This window comes from Ascaphus truei, chromosome 20, assembly GCF_040206685.1.
Source record: "Ascaphus truei isolate aAscTru1 chromosome 20, aAscTru1.hap1, whole genome shotgun sequence".
NCBI lineage: Eukaryota > Metazoa > Chordata > Amphibia > Anura > Ascaphidae > Ascaphus > Ascaphus truei.
Genome location: NC_134502.1, coordinates 23,911,131 through 23,933,432, shown reverse-complemented (window position 1 = coordinate 23,933,432; position 22,302 = coordinate 23,911,131). Strand labels below are relative to the sequence as shown.

General features: G+C 50.9%; 1 protein-coding gene across 4 annotated transcripts in view; it reads right to left on the bottom strand.

Moving 5' to 3' along the window:
• The window catches only part of SLC44A2 (solute carrier family 44 member 2 (CTL2 blood group)), a 62,697-nt gene that overhangs the window by 29,589 nt on the left and 10,806 nt on the right, over window positions 1-22,302 (bottom strand). For all 4 annotated transcript variants that reach the window (XM_075577452.1, XM_075577454.1, XM_075577455.1 and 1 more), the window contains exons 2-8: window positions 19,056-19,104; window positions 15,288-15,361; window positions 13,864-13,948; window positions 13,676-13,760; window positions 4,877-4,993; window positions 3,466-3,526; window positions 2,056-2,182 (exon numbers count right to left, since the gene is read on the bottom strand). In XM_075577452.1, the coding sequence (XP_075433567.1) occupies window positions 2,056-2,182; window positions 3,466-3,526; window positions 4,877-4,993; window positions 13,676-13,760; window positions 13,864-13,948; window positions 15,288-15,361; window positions 19,056-19,104 (598 nt within the window). The remainder of the gene's footprint in view (window positions 1-2,055; window positions 2,183-3,465; window positions 3,527-4,876; window positions 4,994-13,675; window positions 13,761-13,863; window positions 13,949-15,287; window positions 15,362-19,055; window positions 19,105-22,302) is intronic.

Genomic DNA, 22,302 nt, shown 5'->3' with positions numbered 1-22,302 from the left:
GCGGCCGGGAAAAGGACACGGAGAGAGATGACGGGGCGGCCGGGAAAAGGACACGGAGAGAGATGACGGCGGCCGGGAAAAGGACACGGAGAGAGATGACGGGGCGGCCGGGAAAAGGACACGGAGAGAGATGACGTGGCGGCCGGGAAAAGGACACGGAGAGAGATGACGTGGCGGCCGGGAAAAGGACACGGAGAGAGATGACGTGGCGGCCGGGAAAAGGACACGGAGAGAGATGACGTGGCGGCCGGGAAAAGGACACGGAGAGAGATGACGGGGCGGCCGGGAAAAGGACACGGAGAGAGATGACGGGGCGGCGGCCAGGAAAAGGACACGGAGAGAGATGACGTGGCGGCGGCCGGGAAAAGGACACGGAGAGAGATGACGTGGCGGCCGGGAAAAGGACACGGAGAGAGATGACGGGGCGGCCGGGAAAAGGACACGGAGAGAGATGACGGGGCGGCCGGGAAAAGGACACGGAGAGAGATGCCGTTGGCCGGGAAAATGACACAGAGCGAGACGAAGCGGCCGGGTTAAGGACACAAGAGAGAGGATGGGGGAGGGAGAAGGACACGGAGAGAGAGAGGACAGCGGCCGGGTTAAGGACACAAGAGAGAGGATGGGGGAGGGAGAAGGACACGGAGAGAGAGAGGACAGCGGCCGGGTTAAGGACACAAGAGAGAGGACGTGGCAGGGAGAAGGACACGGAGAGAGAGAGGACAGCGACAGGGAAAAAGGACACAAGAGAGAGGACGTGGCAGGGAGAAGGACACGGAGAGAGAGATGATGTGGGGGGACACAGTTGAATCATAAAGCTATTTTTTTTTAAAGAGAGAGAGTTATCCCAATGACAGGGACATGTTTACAGGTCAAATCCCCCCACACCAAAAAAAAAATATTTTTATTTATTTTTTGGGGGAACATTTATTTGAGTTCCTTCAACTAACCTAACCGCGCTAAAAGCAAAGATTTCACTGCTTTTGTTTGACCGGTAATTAGTTACAAATTGCCTTAAGACCCGACGGATGGGGGGGGGGGAGTGGTTTTCAATCAAGTGTCTTGCTTACACTTGCCCCGCCCTTATCAGCGGGACAAAGACGAGGGGAGAAAGGGAAGGAAGGAAGGGGGGGGGGGCTTTGCCTGCGCAAACTCTTGGACACAGACAAACTTTACAAACTCTTACAAACTGACTTTAAATAATGATTTGAAAATACTCATTGTTTTTTTTTTAAGATTTGGGTAAAGACTAAAGAGGGATTAATAATAATAATAATAATAATAATAATACTAATTCTAATAATTTGTTCTTGTATAGCGCTGCTAGATTTTTACGTAGCGCGTTACAGAGACATTTTTCAGGCACAGTCCCCTTAAACATGTCACTGCCATTAGTACACTTTGCCCCTAGGAGGGACTGACCCCTTAACCATGTCACTGCCATTAGTACACTTTGCCCCTAGGAGGGACTGACCCCTTAATCATGTCACTGCCATTAGTACACTTTGCCCCTAGGAGATACTGACCCCTTAATCATGTCACTGCCATTAGTACACTTTGCCCCTAGGAGATACTGACCCCTTAAACATGTCACTGCCATTAGTACACTTTGCCCCTAGGAGAGACTGACCCCTTAATCATGTCACTGCCATTAGTACACTTTGCCCCTAGGAGAGACTGACCCCTTAACCCTGTCACTGCAGTTAGTACACTTTGCCCCTAGGAGGGACTGACCCCTTAATCATGTCACTGCCATTAGTACACTTTGCCCCTAGGAGAGACTGACCCCTTAACCCTGTCACTGCAGTTAGTACACTTTGCCCCTAGGAGGGACTGACCCCTTAAACATGTCACTGCCATTAGTACACTTTGCCCCTAGGAGAGACTGACCCCTTAACCCTGTCACTGCAGTTAGTACACTTTGCCCCTAGGAAGAACCGGCCTTGTAAAATGTAAGGCAAGCGGTTCAAAGTAGTTGACAGGAAGTTGGCTCACAAACAGGAAGTCATCAGCGAACATTAAATGGGCTGAAATAGCAGACAGGAAGTTGCTACTCACTTGGCTCCTTCAACGAGGTCAGTCACATTGCGATTTTTGTCACCTCGTCCGTCATCGAACGTAGTTACGTTGCCAACCGTAATGACGCCCTTCGTGGCATTAATGGCTGGGAAGCAGCGCCTCGTAACTGGGAAACCCAGACATAGAAATATGTCACAATTCATGAGGGACACAGTGACACAGACAGGAGGGAGCTATGGGACACAGAGTCTGTCCCTCCCCCCGCAGGGTGACACAGTGACACAGACAGGAGGGAGCTATGGGACGTGGAGTCTGTCCCTCCCCCCGCAGGGTGACACAGTGACACAGACAGGAGGGAGCTATGGGACACAGAGTCTGTCCCTCCCCCCGCAGGGTGACACAGTGACACAGACAGGAGGGAGCTATGGGACATGGGGTCTGTCCCTCCCCCCGCAGGGTGACACAGTGACACAGACAGGAGGGAGCTATGGGACATGGAGTCTGTCCCTCCCCCCGCAGGGTGACACAGTGACACAGACAGGAGGGAGCTATGGGACATGGAGTCTGTCCCTCCCCCCGCAGGGTGACACAGTGACACAGACAGGAGGGAGCTATGGGACATGGAGTCTGTCCCTCCCCCCGCAGGGTGACACAGTGACACAGACAGGAGGGAGCTATGGGACAAGGAGTCTGTCCCTCCCCCCGCAGGGTGACACAGTGACACAGACAGGAGGGAGCTATGGGACATGGAGTCTGTCCCTCCCCCCGCAGGGTGACACAGTGACACAGACAGGAGGGAGCTATGGGACATGGAGTCTGTCCCTCCCCCCCCGCAGGGTGACACAGTAACACAGACAGGAGGGAGCTATGGGACATGGAGTCTGTCCCTCCCACCGCAGGGTGACACAGACAGGAGGGAGCTATGGGACATGGAGTCTGTCCCTCCCACCGCAGGGTGACACAGTGACACAGACAGGAGGGAGCTATGGGACATGGGGTCTGTCCCTCCCCCCACAGGGTGACACAGTGACACAGACAGGAGGGAGCTATGGGACATGGAGTCTGTCCCTCCCCCCCGCAGGGTTACACAGTGACACAGACAGGAGGGAGCTATGGGACATGGAGTCTGTCCGTCCCACCACAGGGTGACACAGACAGGAGGGAGCTATGGGACATGGAGTCTGTCCCTCCCCCCACAGGGTGACACAGACAGGATGGAGCTATGGGACACGGAGTCTGTCCCTCCCCCCGCAGGGTGACACAGTGACACAGACAGGAGGGAGCTATGGGACGTGGAGTCTGTCCCTCCCCCCGCAGGGTGACACAGTGACACAGACAGGAGAGAGCTATGGGACATGGAGTCTGTCCCTCCCCATGCAGGATGACAGTGACACAGACAAGAGACATTAAACCTCCACCCCCCCTTTCTTTATCCCATTAAGTACTCACATGGTTTGCTTGGTGTAATCATAGCTGGACAGTCTCTGTCTCTCAGCACTTCCACTGGACTCTGTAATAAAAACCAAGATGTATAATGATGCAGAATATTTATCCACCGATAATGAACACGCTGCGCTGTATAATGATGCTGAGTATCTCTATACACTGATAATGAACACACCACGCTGTATAATGATGCTGAGTATCTCTATACACTGATAATGAACGCGCTGCGCTGTATAATGATGCAGAGTATCTATACACTGATAATGAACACGCCGCGCTGTATAATGATGCAGAATATTTATCCACCGATAATGAACACGCTGCGCTGTATAATGATGCTGAGTATCTCTATACACTGATAATGAACACACCACGCTGTATAATGATGCTGAGTATCTCTATACACTGATAATGAACGCGCTGCGCTGTATAATGATGCAGAGTATCTATACACTGATAATGAACACGCCGCGCTGTATAATGATGCAGAGTATCTCTATACACCGATAATGAACACGCCACGCTGTATAATGATGCAGAGTATCTCTATACACCGATAATGAACACGCCACACTGTATAATGATGCTGAGTATCTCTATACGCTGATAATGAACACGCCGCGCTGTATAATGATGCTGAGTATCTCTATACACTGATAATGAACACGCTGCGCTGTATAATGATGATGAGTATATCTATACACCGATAATGAACACGCCGCGCTGTATAATGATGCAGAATATTTATCCACCGATAATGAACACGCTGCGCTGTATAATGATGCTGAGTATCTCTATACACTGATAATGAACACACCACGCTGTATAATGATGCTGAGTATCTCTATACACTGATAATGAACGCGCTGCGCTGTATAATGATGCAGAGTATCTATACACTGATAATGAACACGCCGCGCTGTATAATGATGCAGAATATTTATCCACCGATAATGAACACGCTGCGCTGTATAATGATGCTGAGTATCTCTATACACTGATAATGAACACACCACGCTGTATAATGATGCTGAGTATCTCTATACACTGATAATGAACGCGCTGCGCTGTATAATGATGCAGAGTATCTATACACTGATAATGAACACGCCGCGCTGTATAATGATGCAGAGTATCTCTATACACCGATAATGAACACGCCACGCTGTATAATGATGCAGAGTATCTCTATACACCGATAATGAACACGCCACACTGTATAATGATGCTGAGTATCTCTATACGCTGATAATGAACACGCCGCGCTGTATAATGATGCTGAGTATCTCTATACACTGATAATGAACACGCTGCGCTGTATAATGATGATGAGTATATCTATACACCGATAATGAACACGCCGCACTGTATAATGATGCTGAGTACCTCTATACAATTCCAGGATGTGATTTACCTTAGAAAAGTTATTGAATCCTTCTCTGCAAAACTGTTTGTAATAATTGAAGTTTTCCTGGGTGGTGGCGACACTTAGATAGGTGAGAAATCTGTCCGGGCACTTCTCCACGCAGGTCTGAAAGAGTTAAATATTACAGCATCCAATTAGCAGTGTTTCAGGTCCCTAGGACATACGTCACCTCCCTATGTCACCCTGCGGTGGGGAGGGACAGACTCCATGTCCCATAGCTCCCTCCTGCCTGTGTCACCGTGTGGGGGGAGGGACAGACTCCATGTCCCATAGCTCCCTCCTGTCTGTGTCACTGTGTCACCCTGCGGGGGGAGGGACAGACTCCATGTCCCATAGCTCCCTCCTGTCTGTGTCACTGTGTCACCCTGCGGGGGGAGGGACAGACTCCGTGTCCCATAGCTCCCTCCTGTCTGTGTCACTGTGTCACCCTGCGGGGGGAGGGACAGACTCCATGTCCCATAGCTCCCTCCTGTCTGTGTCACTGTGTCACCCTGCGGGGGGAGGGACAGACTCCGTGTCCCATAGCTCCCTCCTGTCTGTGTCACTGTGTCACCCTGCGGGGGAGGGACAGACTCCGTGTCCCATAGCTCCCTCCTGTCTGTGTCACTGTGTCACCCTGCGGGGGAGGGACAGACTCCATGTCCCATAGCTCCCTCCTGTCTGTGTCACTGTGTCATCCTGCGGGGGGAGGGACAGACTCCATGTCCCATAGCTCCCTCCTGTCTGTGTCACTGTGTCACCCTGCGGGGGGAGGGACAGACTCCATGTCCCATAGCTCCCTCCTGTCTGTGTCACTGTGTCACCCTGCGGGGGGAGGGACAGACTCCATGTCCCATAGCTCCCTCCTGTCGGTATCACTGTGTCACCCTGCAGGGGGAGGGACAGACTCCATGTCCCATAGCTCCCTCCTGTCTGTCACTGTGTCACCCTGCGGGGGGAGGGACATACTCCGTGTCCCATAGCTCCCTCCTGTCTGTGTCACCCTGCGGGGGGAGGGACAGACTCCGTGTCCCATAGCTCCCTCCTGTCTGTGTCACTGTGTCACCCTGCGGGGGGAGGGACAGACTCCATGTCCCATAGCTCCCTCCTGTCTGTGTCACTGTGTCACCCTGCGGGGGGAGGGACAGACTCCGTGTCCCATAGCTCCCTCCTGTCTGTGTCACTGTGTCACCCTGCGGGGGAGGGACAGACTCCATGTCCCATAGCACCCTCCCGTCTGTGTCACTGTGTCACCCTGCGGGGGAAGGGACAGACTCCGTGTCCCATAGCTCCCTCCTGTCTGTGTCACTGTGTCACCCTGCGGGGGGAGGGACAGACTCCATGTCCCATAGCTCCCTCCTGCCTGTGTCACTGCGTCACCCTGCGGGGGGAGGGACAGACTCCATGTCCCATAGCTCCCTCCTGTCTGTGTCACTGTGTCACCCTGCGGGGGGAGGGACAGACTCCGTGTCCCATAGCTCCCTCCTGTCTGTGTCACTGTGTCACCCTGCGGGGGGAGGGACAGACTCCATGTCCCATAGCTCCTTCCTGTCTGTGTCACCCTGCGGGGGGAGGGACAGACTCCATTTCCCATAGCTCCCTCCTGTCTGTGTCACTGTGTCACCCTGCGGGGGGAGGGACAGACTCCGTGTCCCATAGCTCCCTCCTGTCTGTGTCACTGTGTCACCCTGCGGGGGGAGGGACAGACTCCATGTCCCATAGCTCCCTCCTGTCTGTGTCACTGTGTCACCCTGCGGGGGGAGGGACAGACTCCGTGTCCCATAGCTCCCTCCTGTCTGTGTCACTGTGTCACCCTGCGGGGGAGGGACAGACTCCGTGTCCCATAGCTCCCTCCTGTCTGTGTCACTGTGTCACCCTGCGGGGGAGGGACAGACTCCATGTCCCATAGCTCCCTCCTGTCTGTGTCACTGTGTCATCCTGCGGGGGGAGGGACAGACTCCATGTCCCATAGCTCCCTCCTGTCTGTGTCACTGTGTCACCCTGCGGGGGGAGGGACAGACTCCATGTCCCATAGCTCCCTCCTGTCTGTGTCACTGTGTCACACTGCGGGGGGAGGGACAGACTCCATGTCCCATAGCTCCCTCCTGTCTGTGTCACCCTGCGGGGGGAGGGACAGACTCCATGTCCCATAGCTCCCTCCTGTCGGTATCACTGTGTCACCCTGCAGGGGGAGGGACAGACTCCATGTCCCATAGCTCCCTCCTGTCTGTCACTGTGTCACCCTGCGGGGGGAGGGACATACTCCGTGTCCCATAGCTCCCTCCTGTCTGTGTCACCCTGCGGGGGGAGGGACAGACTCCGTGTCCCATAGCTCCCTCCTGTCTGTGTCACTGTGTCACCCTGCGGGGGGAGGGACAGACTCCATGTCCCATAGCTCCCTCCTGTCTGTGTCACTGTGTCACCCTGCGGGGGGAGGGACAGACTCCGTGTCCCATAGCTCCCTCCTGTCTGTGTCACTGTGTCACCCTGCGGGGGAGGGACAGACTCCATGTCCCATAGCTCCCTCCTGTCTGTGTCACTGTGTCACCCTGCGGGGGGAGGGACAGACTCCATGTCCCATAGCTCCCTCCTGTCTGTGTCACTGTGTCACCCTGCGGGGGGAGGGACAGACTCCATGTCCCATAGCTCCCTCCTGTCTGTGTCACTGTGTCACCCTGCGGGGGGAGGGACAGACTCCATGTCCCATAGCTCCCTCCTGTCTGTGTCACTGTGTCACCCTGCGGGGGAGGGACAGACTCCATGTCCCATAGCTCCCTCCTGTCTGTGTCACTGTGTCACCCTGCAGTGGGAGGGACAGACTCCATGTCCCATAGCTCCCTCCTGTCTGTGTCACTGTGTCACCCTGCGGGGGGAGGGACAGACTCCATGTCCCATAGCTCCCTCCTGTCTGTGTCACTGTGTCACCCTGCGGGGGGAGGGACAGACTCCATGTCCCATAGCTCCTTCCTGTCTGTGTCACCCTGCGGGGGGAGGGACAGACTCCATGTCCCATAGCTCCCTCCTGTCGGTATCACTGTGTCACCCTGCAGGGGGAGGGACAGACTCCATGTCCCATAGCTCCCTCCTATCTGTATCACTCGCCTGTCTGCAATGATAATACTTGGAGAGATGTGATACAGCAGGGCAGCCAGCAGAGGGCACTCCTGGATATATTGTGTGTATTTATGAAAGTACAGTATGTATATTCATGTTACTTATGTAATCAATGTATAATTAAATATAGTAAATAAAATAAAATACACTATAAACTATATTAAACAACAATAAAGGCAATTACAAACTTGTGTCAGTTCTGTGTATATTTACAACACTATTCATCATACACGTGCATAGTGTGTGTGTGTATCACATTGGGTGATGGCTTGTTGGTTGGGGGAGGGGGAGGACTAGGTGTGCCTAGGGGGGCGGGGGGAAATAAAGAGTCAGAGAAGTCCCAGGACAATTGTCTCCGCTCCCTCCCCACCCCCACGCAAGCAGCCCCCCAACTCACAAACTACGTGGAAAAAAAATCTTGTCCGTCAGTCCAGTGACGCAACTGTAGCACAAAACAGCCACATCCACAACCAACAGAGCGTGACACAAAATCAACACATTTTCCAGGGCGCAGAAACCTGACTCGACCCAACAACTGTAGATACACGATCTTGTCCTGTAAGCAGCACTGCCCACCTCGTACTGCCCAATATGTGCGGAAGGGCACCCTTATGACGATTGACGTCCCCACTGGTCATCCCCGAACCTTGATGGGCCAGAGGCTCACTCAATCCGGTCATGGTGAAAATCCAACGTGGTAACCATCTATCCTCTTGCTGTGCCGGATGGTCCTTTGACGTTTTAGGTTCCCAAGTCGTCCTACCGGGGGAGGGGGGGGCTTGGTCAACGTGTATCTTCTGGCAGTCCTGGTGGAAAGCCATTACGATATTCCGTGTACGGCGGTTTATCTTACAGCGATAGTCGGTGTCCCCGTCTCCGTCACTGCTGTCCATTCTCTGGGCGGATTCAGTGATGTCACGCCCTCTGGCGGTCGCCGAAATTGTGACGTCCAAACACTTGACATCATCCCATTCGCGCTCGATCTTACAGTCCAGCGTTTTCTGTATATAGCGTTGTGCGCCCCTCCATAAAAAAAAATACATTATGGAACTGGAAAAAGTGCAGAGAAGAGCCACCAAATTAATAAAGGGGGGGGGGGGGGGTGGGAGGGTGGATAGTCTGATTTATGAGGAGAGGCTAGCTAAATTAGAATTATTTACATTAGAAAAGAGGCGTCTAAGAGGGCGTCATGATAATGTCATGAGATATTAGGTATTTTAATCCTTCTGGGGCTTCAGGGGTTAAAAAAAAAAAGAGAGAAGTACAACTTGGGTTTAAAAATACCATATATTGTGTTATGACAGGTCCAGGCTTGTCATGGGTGGGTGCTGAGCTTCAAACCAGACTTATTTGGGTGGGCCTGTCACAGACGGATAGCCCACTAAAAGCGATGCATGTGGAATTTAGGGAGGGGGGATGGGGGGGGTCGGAAACATTGAACAGATACTGGTCTGTTGGTTTCAAAGGAAGCTAAATGTTTGTGAGCGATTGCTGGTACATTCCAGAGACAGGTGACGCGCCAATTATGCCCTCGTTGAAGGACTTTATAAAAAAAAAACACAAATGAGAATATCCTGTGATGTCATCCCCTCGGCATAATAAGGGCATAATCTGTAATCGTGTCACCGAGGGGCACGTTCTGACATCACACGCTGTATATTTAAGAAATATAGCTCAACCCCCCTTATAACGCTGTGCTTGGGGTCCAAAGAATCACATCGCGCTATAAGCGGATCGCGTTAGAAATAACGTACAATTGTATGCATTGTACAATAAAGTATTTAAGACGCCAATAATCGTGTTGTAAAGTATTCGTAAATACGAAAATTGGGAGCCACGCTCACATCGCGCTATATGCGGATCCGCGTTGTAACGGATCGCGCTATAACGGGGTTGAGCTGTAATAAGGGACAGATCATCATTGCTTACATTTAGAATTAAAATGGTCATATTTAGTCTTGCCGCATCCGCCATGAACGCCTGAACGTACTGATGAGGTTCACGTGCGTGTAAGTTAAGGAAAGTTATGAATACATTTTAGATATGGAAAAGGAGTTTAAACGTCATTTGTGTTTTTTTTTACTCTGTCACAGAACTGCCAATCTCTCAGCTGATCTACGACGGGAGCTGGTTTTATGTGGTTGCGATGGGGGAAATTGTCCTTGAAATCTGGGCAAAGATTATAGGGAAAAGAAATAAATACAAATCAGATTTCAACAGGTGTGTTTGGACCAGGCGCGCGAATCTCCTCTCCTACACCAGTGACCTCTCTGGGGGGAAAACATGACATGTGACGATGTATACGTTTTCTTTTAGGTTATATCCTTTTTATTTTGAGAAACATGTCCTGCATTTATTGTAACTGTATGTTCTTGTAATACTTTTTTATGTAATCTAAGCACAGTATTTTTATATCTATTATAACATTTAATAAGTAATGCTTTGGGCTCTGAATGAACTGTTGCACGCTCTGGGGAGAGTATTTACATTTTCGGACACATTTTGCTACAACGGATGTGTGTGTGTTAAAGCGCATAGTTTTTCTATAATAAACAGGGACCTGGGACCCTGGCAAATATTAATTTTACATCTTATTTGCATTTCCCGGGTGGTGGCAGTGTATAGGTATGATTGCAATTGAGTAAGGGGTTAATATTAACTCATTGGAGGTACCTTGCAGAGGAGAACGGCGAGTTGGCTAGAGTAGCCGTTTGTATTAACCCTGCTTGCATATCTAAGTCACGTGCTATTCGTGACGGTGGTATATTGGGACGGAGTTAGGGGAGATATTACTCATTGGAGGGACCGTTGCGAAGGTGAAGGGTGGGGCGCTTGCGGGTGGTGTATCCACCCTTGTCCTGTGGAGGAGATATTGTCCATTTGAGGGACTTCTGTGAACGTGAAAAGTGGGAGCGCTTGCGAGCGAGTGTATTAACCCTTGTCCCGCAAGCAGCTCACGTGCTCGCAGGGTGTGGTACGTGACAGAGGATATGATAACTATATACGAATATATTCGAGGACAGTATAAGGAGCTTTCAAAAGAATTATTCCTCCCACGGGCAGTACAAAGGACACAGGGTCATCCCTTAAGGTTGGAGGAAAGGAGATTTCTCCAGCAACAAAGGAAAGGGTTCTTTAATGTTACAGTTAAAATGTGGAATTCATTACCCATGGAGACTGGGATGGCAGACACAATAGAATTGTTAAAAAAAAAAGTTGGACATCTTTTTAGAAAGGAAAGGTATACAGGGATATACCAAATAAGTAAACATGGGAAGGATGTTGATCCTGGGAGTAACCTGATTGCCAATATTTGGAGTCAGGAAGGAATTTATTTTCCCCCTTATGAGATATCATTGGATGATGTGTCACTGAGGTTTTCTGTTTGCCTTCCTCTGGATAAAAATACAGCAACCACAAATATAGGATAAGTATCTGTCATCTAAATTTAGCATAGGTTGAACTTGATGGACGCACGTCTTTTTTCAACCTCATCTACTATGTAACATCAACGTAGCTATATTTACTCTGTAATCCATGCTGTTACCTGGTACAGAAAACGGGAATAGAATAAAATTTTCAATCCTTTAGATTCAGTAGCGTTCCCTCCGTACCAAACATCTGGACAAAATTGCCACCTTCTAGTAGATACGTGACTTGTTCAGCCGGCGGTGTTTGGCTTCAAAAAAAGTGCTTTCCCACTGGTTGGCCTGAGAAACCGCCACTCTTATGGACCACCCGTGTATAGTCATCCTTCGCGTCAACGGTCATGCGTTCGTGCCAACATAGCAAAGACCACCTGGGCATTGAATTAAATAAACTATTGCAGTCAAGGTACACTTAAAACCTTTGTTCGCGTTTGTATTCTTTGTACCAGAATGTGGGCGAGTAGACCCTGTAGCCTGGAATCAACACATTGCATGTGGACCCGTCCGTGACACCTCACGTCTCCTGATTTGGCTGGTGGTAGAAATGTCATTTTCTTTCCAGATTTGCCCACTGGGTCGGCTTTCAACAGTAGGTCTCTAAAATGTTGCGTCATACCACTGGTTGTCACTTGCAGAAAAGGGTCCTCCAGTTGGTTATCCGTAGACAATACTTGGTCTGCTTTCACCAGGTGGTCTCTAAATGTTGCGTCCAGCCATTAGGTTGCCTCTTAAAGAAAAGGGTCCTCCAGTTGGTTATCTGTAGACAACAGATGCCATGGTCTTTTGTTTCTTTAATATTATTGGACACGGCGCTGGAATTATTCACTGTGACAACTCGGTCCATATCAGTTGGTTTATGAGCGTTCGAATAGAAAAAAAAAAAAAAAGGAGGTTAGACGCACACATACATTATAAAAAAGGTAAACTCAAGACCATTTAGTGGTGAAACCAGACCAAGTGTACAACGTTCCGGGGCACAAGCAGACCTTCTTCAGGTTGGAGACAAGAACTCTCATCTTGTTTAAGACTGAAAGGGGTTTACTCCTGACCAATCTTTCCATGCTTTCTGATATTAAGAATCATGGAGACCATTTGTTGGCGACACGGACCCTCGGAGTATAGTAAGCCTCTTTCCAGATGATGGAAGCCAACAACTTGTGTTCCTGCCCGTGGGTTTGATGTACGGCGTTCTCTTACCAACTTGGGTAATTTGTACGTCCACATTTTGTACAGTCTGAGTAATCCAAGCGTCCGTCACCCTGATAGGCGTTGAAACCTTTGAGAGCCCGGAGGGGGCGCCAACCACTCCTCGGAGAGGGTACAGGGTCATTAGGTCCTCGACAAAAATACAAAAATCGCCCTGTGAGCACATTCACATCTCAGGCAGGTCTTTAACCCATACAATGCTGCCCTGCAGCAAAGGAGTCTGGGTAATGACATGCAAATAAGCACTCGCAGTGCGTCACTTTTAGCCACTTGTCCATTGTAACACGGAACCCCTATAAGCGTACGCCGGCCGCATTACACAGCTTTTTCAGCACAGCCTGGGGTTACAGATGTGCAGAGCCAGTAACCCTACTTCACAGACAGCTATTGCCACATTCTGGGCCTAAGTAGTGTGAAGCTACAACCAGACACAAAGTAAGTTAGGGTGAGTAAAAAAAAAAAAAACCTCCGACATACGGGGCACAGCTGTGAAATCCCACTCATGAGCACGTTCTGAGACGGGCCTGCAGCCCGGCCTTTCCCCATTACCTCTTAGGCCGAGTCACCGGTGGTCCCGGCGGCGCACGCTACGGCGTACGCGCAGCACAGCACAGCCCTCTATAGGCAGGCCCCAGTGATGTGTGGACGGGCAAAGCACCGTGACGCGTACGCTAGCCGGGACGACAAGAATGCTGTCTTCCCGTGCCCCGGTCACGTGGTCGGCGCGCAGCCAATGGCAGGGCGGATATGCCCCGTCATGGCCCCGCCCCCACCTCCCGACTGCCGATCGTAGCTGTAGTCTCTGCACGCGCCGCCATGTCACCAGGCGCGCGTGCAGCAGGGAGGACTGGGGCCGTAGCATACACTGCAGCAAGGGATTCTGGGAAACGACATGCAAATGAGCGCTCACAGTGCGTCACTTTTGGCTTCTTGTCCATTGTAACATGGACCCCCTTTCAACTTATTCCTGCCGTATTACACAGCATTTCAGCACCTCCTGTGTTAAATATACACACACACACACACACACACACACAAAAGACACACAATAGAGACCTACCTGTGTAGTCGGACACTGGAATTCGAGCAGGACGAGGGGGCTGGCGCATTTCATGATGTTGAAGTAGAACAGGAAAGGTTTATGCCTGCAGAGGGGAAGAGTTCGGGGATTAGCGGGCGCACACGCGTGACTGCCGGTGGAACCGAACCCGCGCCACACGCTTCAACGCTAGCGGGCCTGACACTTACTCGTTGGGGGTCCCGACCTGTCCGCAGAACTGGCCCTTGCTGTCAGTGGGGTATATCACCTTACGGGGGTCTCCATAGGTCCAGGCTGTGAGAGGGGGAAAAGCACGACAAGATGGCGTAGCGGTAAGAACACCGTCTTCGACACGGGAGACCTGAGTTCGAACCCCAGTGTCGGTAATATTTTATTTGACTCAGAAATTCGATGTACACCGCTACAGACACGGTGAGATCAACAGCGTTATTATTATGGGGTAATTGGAGATGGCAAAACAGTGAAAGCGCTCACCCAAAAAACATCTGTGGGCCTGAGTACCAAGGGACGCAAACGGCATTTTTTGACTCAAAAATGGCGCAGGGAAATCTCATTTTAAATGTCCGCCTCTGGCCTAACCGGATATTTCTCCAGCTGCGTTTCCCAGCGCGTTTTGGCGCACAGAAATGGCGGCCGCTGGGAGTATGGATGTAAATGGCGACGCGCTTATAAAGAATAAGGTTTATGCCCGGCACCCAATCTATTACATGTGCGCCAGCCTCGCCCGCCAATTCCACTCGCGTCACCCCGAAAAAGTCTGTTATTAGCGTCAGCGCAGGATGAAGCTGCGGTGTATCAGCCCGGAAATGTGCGAGGCGCAGCATGGCGGGGCGTTTCATTACATAGGTAACAACGCGTGTTATTAGTCACACAGTACGGCTACTATACAGAATATAACACTGATCACTTATATTTAACAATACTAATTATATACACAACTCAATTTCATTTACTATTGTATCAAATAGAGTATGCAACACGACGCGGGGCGCCAAAAGTAATGTCACGCGACAAATTAGGCAGCGCACATACAAAGCCTTCATACACAGGACGCACGTTTTATGGCGGTTTGTCATTACCGCTCAACCCCCTTATAAACGCTGTGCTTGGGGTCCAAAGAATCACGTCGCGTTATAAGCGGATCGCGTTAGAAATAATGTGCAATTGTATGCGTTGTACAATAAATAATAAATACGAAAAGCATGGGAGCCACGCTCACATCGCGCTATAAGCGGATCCGCGTTGTGACGGATCGCGCTATAACGGGGTTGAGCTGTACCTTTCAACACAAAAAAGTCAATATAAAATCTTACAACTCAGAAAACTTGTTTTTTGAAGACGAATATACAGCTGTCGTTAAAAGCCCGGGACAAAAATGTAGGTTGGACGCTACAACGGATTCCAACACAGCAAGGCGTGTATAAGCAAATTCACAATGGCGGCCATTTTATAGAGGGGCCAGCAAAAATGATTTGGATGCAGGGGCGACATTTATATAAAGATATTTGGGGGGGGGTTGTCAGGCCCCTTGCACCTCAAATTGAAATTATTTTTGTGGTTTGGTGGCTTTCAGTTTCCTGCGGGGCCAAAAAATATTTCCACAGCTACTTACCCACAATGCCCACCGCCACATACGCTACGATTGCCAGTACTATAAGGATACAGCATAGGATATCCGTGCAGCCCCTTCAAAAAGAGAGGAATTGCGCATTATTACATAATAATAAAAATAATAATTAATAAAAATAATAATAATAATAAATAATAAATAATAATAATAAAAATAATAAATAATAATAAAAATAATAATAAAAATAATAATAATAAATAAAAATAATAAATAAAAATAATAAATAATAACAATAATAAATAATAAATAATAATAATAATAATAGCCTATTGTTACCATGCAGAAACTGCTGTCGTCCTTCACATTGATCATATTATAAAAGCATTCCAAGCGGGCATTTTAGTTATTTATTTTCATTTTTAACATAGGATTGAAGCAGGGGGGTCTCTGAAGCAGAACCCTGTTACTATCAGCTCCGGGGACCCCCTGCTTCTGGAAATACAGACCTCTCCGTATGGTGGGGGGGGGGCACCGGTAGCTGCTCCGGCTAGCAGGGGTCACGTACTAGCAGCGTTGCAAAGCTCCCGCACCCTGCTGACCAATAGGAAGCCGTGATGTCACCCGTGACGTAGGAGCTGTAAAAACTTTGCAGAGAGAGAAATACCGGCGCCCCCTACGGGAGGTGTGAATATCGAGAATCAGGGGGGGCGGGGAGGGGGGTCACCGGAGCTGAAATTAATGGAGGAGGTTGAGCTCCGGAGACCCCCTGCTTCTTGAGACCCCCCTCAGTGCATGCGTTACTCCTTGTAATCTACATCTTTAATTATTCATTTATATATCTGATTAGAAAATAAAATATGTATATATAAAATCATTATTACGGTATGCCGGTGGCAGAGAATAAAAATCAGCTAAGCGTTGGGAGCCCCATTACCAAAATACGCAAAAATGAAGAGGGTTACCAGCAGGTGCCTCGCGGGGTCGCCGACAGCCAAAAAACGACCACGAGTATCAAAGCAGAGATGCCTCAGAAGCCCACTGAAGTGGCAAAAGTAAAATGGCTTGATTGAACCAGGCGTAATGGCCAACGCGTTTCGCTCCAGGTCGGACCTTCATCAGGGTTACAAGATGAAGATCCGCCTGCACTGAAATGGTGGTTATTGAGTGGAGTTAAATGAAGCCATTTATTTTTTGGGACTTCAGTGACTTCTAGTTGTAAAGGGCAGCCAGGAATACCCCCCCCCCCCGCCCCACCCCCACCCCCAAATGATCTTATCTTAAAAGCAAACTCCATGTGATACCCTAGAACTCCCTGCGCTGCGCCCCCCCCTACCTTCTCTTCCTCGGTCGTGCTCCCCCCCCCTCGCCTCTAACGTTGCGTCAAATGACGCTGCTGGGGTCATGTGACGTCACGTGAAGCGCGGCGTCATTTGACATCACGTCTCTATGGCAACGGCCGTCATTTGACGCCGAGTTATCATAGAGACGCGTGACTGGAGCCTAGCCGCTGACCCGCGCTGAGGCAGCGGACTTACCCCCCCAGCACCCTTTATGAGGGCAGCTTTAGGAGGCGTGCGGAGGCGACAGCTCAACTTAAGTTTTGCTGAGGGGAGCGGAGGGGCCGGTCACGTGAGCAGTTCGCCCAATGAGGGCAAACCAGCTCCGTGACGTCACTGGCCCGCCCATAGACACGCCCCCGGTGGACGCGCGTACTAAGGTCATGGAAAGCACCCGCTTTCCCTCAGCCTCCGCGCGCCGTCTCTGTGGACTCAGCCCAATAGCCAATAGACTCAAAATTAATTTATATTATGCTACAGCAAAGTGAGATCATATCTCTTGCTTCCTGAATAGACAGTGTCACTTAGGCCGTGTCCATAGATGGACAGGCCGTGCTGAGGCGTGCGGACGCTCCGCGCTGAGCCCCTGCATCCTCAATGAGGATGCCTTGAGAGGGGGCTCGCGCGAGCGTCCGCAGGCGTGCGGAGGAGTTGGAGGTTTCAGCCGAGCGCCAAGCTGTTTTTCAGCGCGCTGTCGGCTGAAACCCTCCAATGAGAGTGGGGCTGCGTCAACGTCACGGCGCCGTGACGTCGGCGCCGTGACGTCGGCGTCAGTGCGTCGCGGGCGATTGGCCCAGCGACGTCACTGCCCCGCCTCCCTACAGTCTCCCCCCACCTCCGATCGCGGACGCTGGCTCGCCTGTATGGGCATGAAATCGCCCAGCTTCTGCAGGCTCGCCTCAGCGTCCGCTCGCCTCAGCACAGCTCCCCCCCTCTATGGCCCGGGCCTTAGAATCAGTGACAGTCAGGTAGCGAGTTCTTAGAGCAATAAAACTTCACGTGTAAAAACCTACACAGTAGCAAAAACCTACACAGTAGCAAAAACCTACACAGTAGCAAAAACCTACACAGTAGCAAAAACCTACACAGTAGCAAGTGGTAATCACACAGTATCAGGTGCATGCATAAATCGTAGCACTCCGTTCTAAGGTAAGCACGTGAGCTCTCCAAGTTAGATACTTAGTATAGTAACTTACATCCACACCCTGAATTACTGCTTTAATGTTAGGTATGATATAACCAACATAGCGTTATTTCCCTCTCCTATTTCGGGGTCTGGATGGGAGTAACCCCACAGTTAGGTATGATATAACTAACATAGCGTTATTTCCCTCTCCTATTTCGGGGTCTGGATGGGAGTAACCCCACAGTTAGGTATGATATAACAAACATAGCATTATTTCCCTCTCCTATTTCGAGGTCTGGATGGGAGTAACCCCACAGTTAGGTATGATATAACTAACATAGAGTTATTTCCCTCTCTTATTTCGGGGTCTGGGTGGGTGTAACCCCACAGTTAGGTATGATATAACTAACATAGCGTTATTTCCCTCTCCTATTTCGGGGTCTGGATGGGAGTAACCCCACAGTTAGGTATGATATAACTAACATAGCGTTATTTCCCCCTCCTATTTCGGGGTCTGGATGGGAGTAACCCCACAGTTAGGTATGATATAACTAACATAGCGTTATTTCCCTCTCCTATTTCGGGGTCTGGATGGGAGTAACCCCACAGTTAGGTATGATATAACTAACATAGCGTTATTTCCCTCTCCTATTTCGGGGTCTGGATGGGAGTAACCCCACAGTTAGGTATGATATAACGAACATAGCGTTATTTCCCTCTCCTATTTCGGGGTCTGGATGGGAGTAACCCCACAGTTAGGTGTGATATAACTAACATAGCGTTATTTCCCTCTCCTATTTCGGGGTCTGGATGGGAGTAACCCCACAGTTAGGTATGATATAACTCACATAGCGTTATTTCCCTCTCCTATTTCGGGGTCTGGATGGGAGTAACCCCACAGTTATGTATAATATAACTAACATAGCGTTATTTCCCTCTCCTATTTCGGGGTCTGGGTGGGAGTAACCCCACAGTTAGGTATTATATAACTAACATAGCGTTATTTCCCTCTCCTATTTCGGGGTCTGGATGGGAGTAACCCCACAGTTAGGTATGATATAACTAACATAGCGTTATTTCCCTCTCCTATTTCGGGGTCTGGATGGGAGTAACCCCACAGTTAGGTATGATATAACTAACATAGCGTTATTTCCCTCTCCTCTCCTATTTCTGGGACTGGATGGGAGTAACACTAAGATATACTTAACAACATGCTATTGGACGATAACAATATTATGGTACAATAACGTGAGGTTACGTCTGTGCTAATGAGATGCAGGACGGGCGTTGTAATGAATTAAAGGGTCAGTCCCATGTAGGACCAAAGTGAGTTAATAAGAGTCTTACCTGTTATGGATGGGACCTTTGAAATTTGGGTCAAATTTTCTTGGTTCCCCTAAAACAGAGATAAAAAGGTCAGTTTAAATAATATAATAGCATACAAGCAGTGCCAGGCTACACACACACACACACACACACGGTACAGCGCAGGCAGCAGTAGTGCCAGCCTCCCCCTCACACATTACTACACCATGCCATGTATACACAGCACAGGTACAGCGCGGGCAGCGGCAGTGCCAGCCTCCCCCTCACACACACTACTACACCATGCCATGTATACACAGCACAGGTACAGCGCGGGCAGCGGCAGTGCCAGCCTCCCCCTCACACATTACTACACCATGCCATGTATACACAGCACAGGTACAGCGCGGGCAGCGGCAGTGCCAGCCTCCCCCTCACACACACACTACTACACCATGCCATGTATACACAGCACAGGTACAGCGCGGGCAGCGGCAGTGCCAGCCTCCCCCTCACACACACTACTACACCATGCCATGTATACACAGCACAGGTACAGTGTGGGCAGCGGCAGTGCCAGCCTCCCCCCTCACACACTACTACACCATGCCATGTATACACAGCACAGGTACAGCATGGGCAGCGGCAGTGCCAGCCTCCCCTCACACACACTACTACACCATGCCATGTATACACAGCACAGGTACAGCGTGGGCAGCGGCAGTGCCAGCCTCCCCTCACACACTACTACACCATGCCATGTATACACAGCACAGGTACAGCGCGGGCAGCGGCAGTGCCTGCCTCCCCCCTCACATACTACTACACCATGCCATGTATACACAGCACAGGTACAGCGCGGGCAGCGGCAGTGCCAGCCTCCCCCTCACACACACTACTACACCATGCCATGTATACACAGCACAGGTACAGCGCGGGCAGCGGCAGTGTCAGCCTCCCCCTCACACACACTACTACACCATGCCATGTATACACAGCACAGGTACAGCGCGGGCAGCGGCAGTGCCAGCCTCCCCCTCACACACACTACTACACCATGCCATGTATACACAGCACAGGTACAGCGTGGGCAGCGGCAGTGCCAGCCTCCCCCTCACACACACTACTACACCATGACATGTATACACAGCACAGGTAGCGACAGTGCCAGCCTCCCCCCCCCTCACACACACTACTACACCATGCCATGTATACACAGCACAGGTACAGTGCGGGCAGCGGTAGTGCCAGCCTCCCCCTCACACACACTACTACACCATGCCATGTATACACAGCACAGGTACAGCACAGGTACAGCGCGGGCAGCGGCAGTGCCAGCCTCCCCCTCACACACACTACTACACCATGCCATATATACACAGCACAGGTACAGTGCGGGCAGCGGCAGTGCCAGCCTCCCCCTCACACACACTACTACACCATGCCATGTATACACAGCACAGGTACAGCGCGGGCAGCGGCAGTGCCAGCCTCCCCCTCACACACACTACTACACCATGCCATATATACACAGCACAGGTACAGTGCGGGCAGCGGTAGTGCCAGCCTCCCCCTCACACACACACTACTACACCATGCCATGTATACACAGCACAGGTACAGCGTGGGCAGCGGCAGTGCCAGCCTCCCCCTCACACACACTACTACACCATGCCATGTATACACAGCACAGGTACAGCGCGGGCAGCGGCAGTGCCAGCCTCCCCCTCACACACACTACTACACCATGCCATGTATACACAGCACAGGTACAGAGCGGGCAGCGGCAGTGCCAGCCTCCCCCTCTCACACACACTACTACACCATGCCATGTATACACAGCACAGGTACAGCGCGGGCAGCGGCAGTGCCAGCCTCCCCCTCACACACACACTACTACACCATGCCATGTATACACAGCACAGGTACAGCGCGGGCAGCGGCAGTGCCAGCCTCCCCCTCAGTCAAGCGCTGTGCACGCACCGCCAGGACGCAGGGTCACTTATTTTGGCCTCAGAACCTGGACATTTGTGTGTATTATAGAGCGGAGATTCCAAGTCAGCGACAATGAGACAAGACCCAGCGCGACTGAGAAGGCACCAGGAATCCTACCGCATCCGGCCAAAATTATACAGTACTGTGTGTACAGCCAACTAAGGCTTCCCACAGTGACACAGGCAGGAGGGAGCTATGGGACATGGAGTCTGTCCCTCCCCCCGCAGGGTGACACAGTGACACAGACAGGAGGGAGCTATGGGACACGGAGTCTGTCCCTCCCCCCGCAGGGTGACACAGTGACACAGACAGGAGGGAGCTATGGGACATGGAGTCTGTCCCTCCCCCCGCAGGGTGACACAGTGACACAGACAGGAGGGAGCTATGGGACATGGAGTCTGTCCCTCCCACCGCAGGGTGACACAGTGACACAGACAGGAGGGAGCTATGGGACATGGAGTCTGTCCCTCCCCCCGCAGGGTGACACAGTGACACAGACAGGAGGGAGCTATGGGACACGGAGTCTGTCCCTCCCCCCGCAGGGTGACACAGTGACACAGACAGGAGGGAGCTATGGGACACGGAGTCTGTCCCTCCCCCCGCAGGGTGACACAGTGACACAGACAGGAGGGAGCTATGGGACATGGAGTCTGTCCCTCCCCCCACAGGGTGACACAGTGACACAGACAGGAGGGAGCTATGGGACATGGAGTCTGTCCCTCCCCCCACAGGGTGACAAAGTGACACAGACAGGAGGGAGCTATGGGACATGGAGTCTGTCCCTCCCCCCGCAGGGTGACACAGTGACACAGACAGGAGGGAGCTATTGGACATGGAGTCTGTCCCTAGTCACCATAGGGTGTGACACAGACATATACAGGTACACACACACACACACACACACACACACACACACACACAGAACATGAACCTGAAATCTAAATAAAGAGTTACAAAATATATACAATTTGCACACATGCCACCGAAGTGCAATTATATTGCGAGTTTCTGGGGTTAGAAGCTTCTCTGTGTGTTATTTGTGTACACGAGATGGAATCCCTTTCTGCACACACCCTGCATTTATACACAGGTCAGAGCCAATGTCTGCTGACGACACACAATACATACAATACAGATTATCAGGGACAGGCTCAACGGTCCTGGGTGTATACATAATGTAGGGTGACCTGACTGCAGATATATCAGGGACAGGCTGACACAGTCCTGTGTGTGTGTGTGTGTGTGTGTGTGTGTGTATATGGACAGGCTCACACAGTCCTGGGTGTGTATATAA